Here is a 9,167-nt window from a genome sequence, read left to right as displayed (position 1 = left end):
GTGGTTGACTGCCCAGAGGGACTAGCCTGGAATTCAGATGGACTTTGGTGAGAGGGAAAAACACACATTTTTGAACCTGAAAAGTTGCCTCATCATTTCAAAGATACCCAAACCTCTGCTTCCCTGTGTTATTCTACCACATCCCCACCTCCACCCCCAAACTGTCCCACGTGGACACACGGAGGTATCTGGAGCCAATCCAAGCTGCCATGTCCCAGCTTAAGGTGCTGTCTCCAGCAGGCTCCTGTGGAAAGGTTGTACCAGTAAAGGGGTGTTCTAGAGCCATCTCCACCACCTTGGGGAGTGAACCCTAGGTTGGGCAGACAGGGGGCCTTTGGGCAGAGCCTGTAAGGGAGCCTGAGGCTGGTAGGGAAGGAACATCTAATGAGGGAACCAGAGAACAGCCACAAAAGATCAGAGCAGAGTGGGGGTTTGGCCATGGACTAGGGTCAGCTGGAACCATAGTGCTGCCTGCTTCTGCCCACAAGGCATCTACACTTGAGAGCTCTCATGTCCACCTCTGCTAGGGACAGTAACAGGGTCATTCCCATGGACAGTGTTAAAGATCAGTCAGACCGTTGCTGGTAGTGGGGGGAGTACAGTATTTCATGGGCCTGACACACCAGAGATCAGCCACCAGCTCCCTGTGGCAAGCTCAGGTCCCTGTGAGAACCCCCATCTTGTACCACCCAGATACCTGAGCTCAGGTCCCATGATGTAGCAGATGGACGCAGGCAGGAAGCCATTGAAGGTGGAGCTCATGACTGAACTATAGGCGCCCATGGAGGGGAAGATGAACCAGTCACCCACGTCCAGCTCGGGCAGCTGCACCTCCTCGTTGAAGAACGTGTCAAAGGCATCACACGTGGGACCATAAAGGATGCAGGGGAAGAGGGGCGGCTTCGAGGAGAGCTCCTGCAGGGACACAGGGGTGAGCAATCAGAGGAGGAAGAGCTCCTGACCCCACCTCCCCTCCCAGCCCATGCCCTCGGCCAGCAGAGCACCCCCAGGCACCAGCAAGGACACTGGCAGTCACTCACACCAACCAGTCCCTATATGCCAGGCACTGCTCTTGACCCGGCCCTCATGGAGCTTATATTCACTCAAGAGACACATTCTAGCCCTGCCAATTCTCAAGGACAGAACACATGGGGCCTCCGTTTCCCATCTACAAAAGCAAAAGATTTTAGTCAATAATCACTCAAAAACTGGGCCTCAAATCAACTGCACATTGGAGTCACCTTGGAGGAGTTTTAACAAAGGATTGATGCCACGTCCCAACCCATGAGAGGCCTGATTTCAATCGTCTGGGCCTTCGCCTCGGCATCGGGGTCTTTGAAAGCTTCCCAGATGAGTCTACTGTGAAGCAAGTTGGAGAACCTCCATTTCCTAGGACACCTGCATCCCCAACATTCAAGGATTCTGGTAACACACACACACACACACACACACACACACACACACGGAATACAGAGAGATCACATGGAAACCCAGAAGCAAACCGATGTGCTTACACACCCACACAGGACCATGTACCTGCCCACCACCTACCTGCACAGGTGTCAGTCAGCATGCTCATACACAAAAATGAACACACACAGCAGTGCACATGCAAATACAAACAGGCTTGCATGTTCACATCTTTGTACACACATGTGATATGACAATCTGCAAAGCCATGTGTAATCTAAGACCCTGCCCCCTTGCACCTCGCAGAGGGACCCCTGCCTCACAGGGAAAGGAGCTGAACTTACTGCTCTCAGGGTCTGGGAGGTCCCAGAGCCACACAAGGGTCCCCTTACCTTCACCACAATTGGCATCCTGGGGTAACGCTCCCTGAGGAAGACTCGAAAGGTGCCATAGTGGCCCTCGTTGAGATAGTACAACAGTTTCCGGTGGCCTCCTGGGAGAGGGGAGAGGACAGGACTGTGCTCAGCCAGGTGTCACCACTGACAGTCAACACTGAGTCCAGCACCCTTAGGACCGGCCCAGACCCTCTGCCCAGCACTGGATAACCCTTGTGCCCTGCTTCAGGAACCTCCTGGATCCCCTGCAAGATTTGGGCCTGTTCTCTGGGCTCCCACAGCTCCTCTGCACCACCCGCACCTCATCAGAGTGCTGTGGCTGCTACTGCCACTAATAATGATTGTACAAGTAACCAGGGCATTGTGCCAACCTGTCTGCACGTATGAAATCATTTCATCCTCCTAACAACACTCTGAGTAGGGACAAGGAACACTACTGTACATTTGAGGAAACTGAGTCTTGCCTGAAGTTACGCAGGAGAATGTGGCAGGGCTGGGATTCGTCCCCATGTCAGTGCCCGGCTCTCACAGCCAGAGAGCAGCGTAATTGTCACCTTCTTCCCTCTTAAATACTCTGCCTCTGTTGATGCCTCATGAGCACATGGCGGCTTCTCCCCAGCTCCATCACACTCCGATGTACATTGAGCTGATGCTCACCTACAGCCCCAGGTCCTAGGACATGAACTACTACCAACCAGTTTCTGAACAACCACTCCTGGTCCATCCTTAGACATTGATTTCCTTAATCTTTCCAAATGGTTTCTGTGGGCACTAGGGCCATTCCATAGCATTTGAGCATTTAGATGCCCAGATCTTTCTGATTATTAGTTTTCTCTCCAAGGCTCCCCTTGACCCCCAATCTTCTTCTCCCTGGTGTGAGTCACTCCTATCCTCTGCTCTCTCTCAGCTGCCAGCACTGATCCTGCCTCCTGCACCCACAGCCCTACTTGTCCCTGAGCCAGTTGGTCATGGGTTAGTCATGGCAGCCCTGAGGCTGGGCGCTCCGCTCTGCTGGCATGTCTGCAAATACAAGGGCACCAGCCTCTCAGTCGGATGGACCTGGCGCCGCTGTGCATGAACTAGCTTTGCTGCCTCAGACAATCACTTCCTCTCTCTGAGCCTCAAGATCTCTGCCTGTAAAATGGGAATGACCCCAAACTACCTCACAGGAGGGCTGAGCAGAAATTGGGTGAAACAGTAATTTCTCACATAATAGACCCTTAATCACTGGCAGCTCATGCTATTGTGAAGACAAAAATAGTAAGCCATAATATGTATACCTCAGACTTTGTTAAACGATGGCTGAAATCATATGCCTCAAAACACAATATTCTCTAATGAGACGCTTTATGAGGAAATGAAATTAGTGGACCAACGTGCCTTTAGGGTTACAACGGTGTGGGTAGGGCATTTGTCCAAAGGATAAGGAAACAAGTTAAAATGACTTAGATCCCAGCTGGCATGGCTCAGTGGTTGAGCATGAACCTATGACCAGGAGGTCATGGTTCGATTCCTGGTCAGGGCACATACCCAAGTTGCAAACTCAATCCCCAGTGTGGGATGTGAAGGAGTCAGCCAGTCAGTGATTCTCCCTCATCACTGATATTTCTGTCTCTCTCTCCGTCTCCCTTCCTCTCTAAAATCAATAAAAATATATTTTAAACATAAAGTAAATATTATTTAGAAACAGTTATATGACGGTCATAAATTTCAAAAAGTTAAGGGCACTAACCCAGAGGGTGAGTCTATTCTCGCTCATCATGAACTTGAGTTTCCACTTAGTCCCTTTGTGAGGACAGCAACCCCACCTGACTCCGTCCCCCACATAACAAACAATCAAAAAGTCTCCTGAGGTGGTGACCTCGATATCATTTACTGTTACCCTACAAATGTCACCCTTAACCTCCAGGCCATGACACTGACAATATTTCCTTCATTTATGTGTTGTAAAATTAGTATTTACTGACTGTATTTTTGTTATAAAACTCCGCGCCTGGTAGAAAATGCTCGCTTGGAAACTGAAAGGTGCACACCGGCAGTGGAGGCTGTGCCTCATCTCAGACTTCCCCTCCAGACACAGGGAGAACAGACCCTCAATGCCTCCCCCAGGCTGTCTGAGAACAACACAACCATGTTACTAACAGGTTCTACCCTGTAGCTAAATCACAGCATGTTTCCCCCAATGAGGAACCCAGGGTGGAACTCAGACCCTCTGCTCCTCCTGCCCCCAAAGCCTGGGGACCCCTGGACAGAGTGCTCCCTGCCCAGGCCGGGCCCACCCACCAGGCTGCAGCACAGCCTTCTTGGCGATGATGTTGACAGCGGCCACGCAGACAGATGTCGCGTAGAAGCGGCCAGGCTCCGCGATGACTTCGATGCCGGCTCCCTCGGGGAAGTCCTGGGCCAGGGCAGCATTGATCACTCTCGCCATCTGTGGGGACAGGCCCGAGCCCTGTGAGGCCAGTTCCTATGCGGGGTCTTTCCCTGCGTCTTCCCTCTTCATTCCCCTGACAGCTCTGTGGGAAGGTGTCAGCATCCCCTTGTGCAGGGGAGGAAACAGGTGAACTGTGGCCCAGAGGGGAGGGGTGCCCCAGGGCACAAGCCTAGTGCCCAGGCTGCAGCGCCACGAGATCTGACTCGGAAACATTGAAATCAAGACGTGATCAGCAAAGGGGAACGGTCCCCTGGGCGTGGGGGGCACAGTAAGTACACCTCTGTCTGACGGTAGCCTTACCAGGGGCAGTAACCAACACGTCTAAAGAAGGCACAGAACCGCATGCGCGCGCGCGCACACACATAGAGTCAGAGACCTCTCAACCAACACAAAGCCCAGCTACATGCAGGCACATGACTGAGTTTCAAGAGCTCCCTGTACCCTAACACACACTCTGTGCAATGAACCCAGCCTGGGACCCCCAGACACCCTCTCCTCCTCCCCTCCTACCTCCTCAAACTCCGGCTCAGAGCCCTCCACTCCGGGGAAGCCCCCTCCAATGTCCAGGAGGCTCATGTCATGCCCGACCCCACGGCCCATCTCGAACACGCGCCGGCTGTCGGCGATGGCCTGTGCGAAGCTGTGGGGATTCTGGCAGCCCGAGCCCACGTGGAAGCTGAGCGCAGGAGCAGTGACGGGGCAGAAACACAGCAGGAAACACAAGCGTCAGCAGGAGGAGGGGCACATTCGGAAACAGCCACACAGGCACAAGGTGAACCAGACGGACACAGACACGGGGACACACGTGACTACATGGAGCTCATGGGCGCCCACAGAAGCCACAGCCTTGGCTGTGCACATGGGGACCCCAGAGACACACACCACATGACAGTCTGTGAGTTGTGGCTCTCATGGTTGTGTGGCCTTCACCTCTCTTAGCCACCTCTTCCAAAGCCTCCCCTTCTTCTCCTCCTTGGGATGCATGCGATCTGAACCCCAAGTCTCAAACCATCCACCTGGGAGGGCAGAGGATCCAATCAGGGGCAGGTGGGGTGAGGTGAGGGAGGACGCGCCTCAGGTGCAACATTCAAGGGGGCACCAAAGCACTGAGCAATCAACATAAGTAACCTTCATGGAATACACATATATATTACACATATATATTTATTGATTTCAGAGAGAGAGCAAGAGTGAGAGAGAGACCTCAGCTGGTTGCCTCCTGCACACACCTCATCAAGGGATCGAACCTGCTGATGCAAAAATAGCCATGATGAATAAAATACAAAAACTTTAGCCCTAGCCAGTTTGGCTCAGTGGATAGAGTGTCGGCCTGCCAACTGAAGGGTTCCAGGTTCGATTCCAGTCACGGGCACATGCCCGGGTTGTGGGCTGGATCCCCAGTGGGGGACATGCAGGAAGCAGTCGATCCATGATTCTCTCTCATCATGGATGTTTCTCTCTCTCTCTCTCTCCCTCTTCCTTCCTCTCTGAAATCAATAAAAATATATTAAAAAACAAACAAACAAAAACTTTAAATAAAGACAAGGTTAGTTCAGAGTAATTGGACCCAGAAGGAAAAAGAAAAATGAGAAATGCCAATCCTGTCTTGATTTAGAATTTGATATTCTCTCATCATGGATTTTTTTCTGCATTAATTTTTTAAGTACTGTATTAAGACATTATTTATCTCGAGCACAAAGTTTTCGGCATCCCGTTAAACTTTGCACCCAAGGCCAGTGCCTTGCTTGCCCCACGCTCCCAGCAGCTGACATCCACCTCCTCTTCTGAAGACCACACGGAGCCACCGGACCCGAGGGCACCGGTGAGTCAGAGGCCGGGGACAGGCGTGGGGACCAGGAGCCCTGCCTCGCAGGAGAGAAAGTCCGTGCTCTTACCTGGCTCCCACCACCGCCAGGCCTAGGTCTCGGGCGGACTTGAGCAAGTGTCCACACAGCTCCAGGCTGGCCCCAAACTTGGTGCTCAGAGGGAATGTGCTCTTGCTGTCCTCGGTCCACAGTCGGAGGACCAGCCTGGGAGGGGGTGTGAGGGTGACAGGCATTCTTAGACACATGAACCCCAGGCCTGGATGCTTTTCTGCCCCCACCCAAACTCCCTCCACCCTCCCTCCACCCTGCCTCGGTCCTCTGGACTGTCCAGCCATGGAATTCCAGGAAGGGAACACACCACTTTTTTATTTTTTTAATCTTGATTTCAGAGAGGAGGGGAGAGGGAGAGAGAGAGAGAAACATCAGTGATGAGAGAGAAGCATTGATCGGCTGCCTCCTGTACGCTCCTTTACTGGAGATCAAGCCTGCAACCTGGGCATGTGCCCTTGACATGAATCTAACACAGGACCCTTCAGTCCACTGAGGCAAACCAGTTAGGGCTACACTACTTCTTACAGACTTCTGCCCAGGCAAGAAAAAGCAGGAAAAGAATAAAATTATAAGCATCCCTTCAGCAGACCTGTCACAGGATCACAGACGTTAAATAAATTTCCCAGGAAAACACAGATGTAACAAGTAAGTGAGAAATGTGAGCCCTGGTCTTCCTGAATCCCATGTGAGTGCTTTTTCCACGAGGTTGCTGACTCCAGCCCTCCTAATGCCAGGCTCTGCCAGCGTCTCTGCAGACAGGGAACCTTTATTTGACACGAATGGGCATTGGGGAGGCACTGGGACACCCAACCCACATTCTTGTTTGTTGCTGCTTGGGCGTCTCCTAGTCACCACGGAACAGCCTTCATCTCCTCACTGAGGCCCAAGTCAGTTGCCAGAACTTCCTCCCTGTCCCCACCTGCCTGCAGGCCTGCTGGTCTCACCTGGCCCCAGGGTGGTGCTGGGCCACCTTGGTCAGCTCCTCCTCACTGTCGAAGGTCAGGAGCTGCACCCCATGGCGGGCAGCATACTGCAGGTGGGAGATGGGCTTGCAGGGGTGGGCATAGATGATGCGTGAGGGGGCCACGCCCAGGCCCAGCACCTGCTCCAGCTCCACCTGCCAGGGGCAAAGCTGGAGTAAGGGCTGCCTCCCTGCTGCCCTGCTTTTTGGGCACAGAAACCACAGGCATGAGGGCTGTCCCCTACTGAGCCCCTACTGTGCATCTGGCCCAGTGCTGGGCACATATTGTGCTATTTAAGCTTCTAGACTGCTCTAAGGAACATAGAGTTGAACCCATTTTATTTTTTTAAAATATATTTTATTGTTTTTTTATAGAGAGGAAGGGAGAGGGATAGAGAGTTAGAAACATCGATGAGAGAGAAACATCGATCAGCTGCCTCCTGCACACCCCCCACTGGGGATGTGCCCGAAACCAAGATACATGCCCTTGACTGGAATCGAACCTGGGACCCTTCAGTCCAAAGGCTGACACTCTATCCACTGAGCCAAACCAGTTAGGGCTGAAACCATTTTAAAGACCAAGAAACTGAGGCTCCAGTGAAATGGCAGGGCCAGGACAGAACAGGGTCTGTGGATTAAAGCGCATGTTTCCTTCACTCCTTAGCTCAGGCTGACTGCCCTTGTCACCTAGACCAGAGGAGGGTGGACCACTCCTAGTCCATTCATTTATTCTTTCACAAACAACTGGGCACCACACACATCAGCCACTGTTTATGGGCGGCTGTCCCACTTCTGGATTCCTGGAAATTAGCCTTTCTTCCCTAGGAATGTCAGGCCTGTGAATGAGGCAACTGGCAGTGGGCCCAGGCTCACCTGGCTGGCACAGTCGAAGCCGGTGCCCAGGGCGGCCAGGACTCGCAGCACCCAGGGGCTGCTGTTACACTTCACCGCATAGAAGGGCGAGACCCTTGGCAGGGCCTGGCAGAAGGCCTGATGGCGGCTGGCCAACACACCCAGGTCGGCCACCATGAAGGGGTCTCGGTGGTCCTGCCAAGGCAGAGAGAGAGGCAAGAAAGGATGGGCACTGTGTCATTTCACTGAATCCTCACAGTGTCTCCATGCGGCAAGTACTACTGTGATTCCAGTTAGGAAAAGAGGAAACTACGGCTCTAAAATCTCTTTTCTCTTTTTAAAAATGTTTCCTGTTTATTGAACTTATTGGGGTGACACTGGCTAACAAAATTATACAGGTGTCAGGTGCACTAAAATGTGAGTCTTCCCGTCAAGGTCAACAGCAACTACATGGCAATGGTAGGATTTGAGCCTTGATGTTCTAACTCTCACAACAGGAAGACAAGAGGGCAAGAAGCTTTGTAGACCAAATGGGCGCCAGGACTCTCCAACCCTCACACGGATCGCTTGGCACAGGGTGAAGTCCCAGGAGCTGGTGGGGGACCTGAAGGGGACAGGAGAACTATCCCATGCCACCCAGGGAACACAGCTATTCAGTAAGACCTAGTAAACTGACTTATGAAACACAAACAGAAAGTCTGATTTTGTCCCCACCTAAGTAGGGACTGAGACCCACCCTCTCCACTCCCCACTCCATGACCTTGCCCTCCCCTCCCTCCTCTCCACTCACCGAATCAGAGAGCTCCCGGATCTTCTTCAAGACCACCTCCATGGCAGATTCCTCAGGCCCCAGGGGGATGATATCCTTCAACAACGAGCTTCCAGGGCATCCTTCCTTCTCCTTCGAGTCCTTGAGGGTGGTGCTCATCCCTGACTGTCCATCAGAGCCCTCTGCCAGGGACACTCGCAGCATCCTGGAAAGGCCTTGCTCTGAGGACACTCCTTCCTCCTCCTCCCAGCGCCCTGCTGGCCCGTGGAGCCAGAGTTCCTAGGCCAGGAAGTCCTCGGCGCTCCCGTGCAGCCACATAGAGCTCCATGGAGCCCTTGTGAACTTTCCCTTCTGTAGGATGGACCACTGGCCAGGCCCAGCCTGCTTCAGAGACCTAGTTTGGGATCAAGGGAGATGCTCAAAAGACCCCCTACCATAGGTGGTTGGCATCCTCTTCCAGGCTCCTTCA

General features: G+C 52.9%; 1 protein-coding gene across 1 annotated transcript; it reads right to left on the bottom strand.

Moving 5' to 3' along the window:
* Positions 1-219: 219 nt before the first annotated feature.
* LOC308242691 (antizyme inhibitor 2-like) lies at positions 220-8,902 on the bottom strand (the record flags this gene model as incomplete). The annotated part of the gene is made up of 9 exons (XM_080657103.1): positions 220-244; positions 698-915; positions 1,803-1,903; positions 4,089-4,236; positions 4,750-4,915; positions 6,135-6,269; positions 7,061-7,233; positions 7,951-8,124; positions 8,720-8,902. The coding sequence occupies 9 exons, from the start codon at positions 8,900-8,902 to the stop codon at positions 220-222; spliced, it is 1,323 nt and encodes a 440-aa protein (XP_080513229.1).
* Positions 8,903-9,167: the final 265 nt, after the last annotated feature.

The sequence above is a fragment of the Plecotus auritus genome (assembly GCF_963455305.1).
Source record: "Plecotus auritus genome assembly, chromosome: 2".
Classification (NCBI taxonomy): domain Eukaryota; kingdom Metazoa; phylum Chordata; class Mammalia; order Chiroptera; family Vespertilionidae; genus Plecotus; species Plecotus auritus.
Note: the sequence above shows the minus strand (reverse complement) of the source record. Positions and strands in the feature narration are given on the sequence as shown.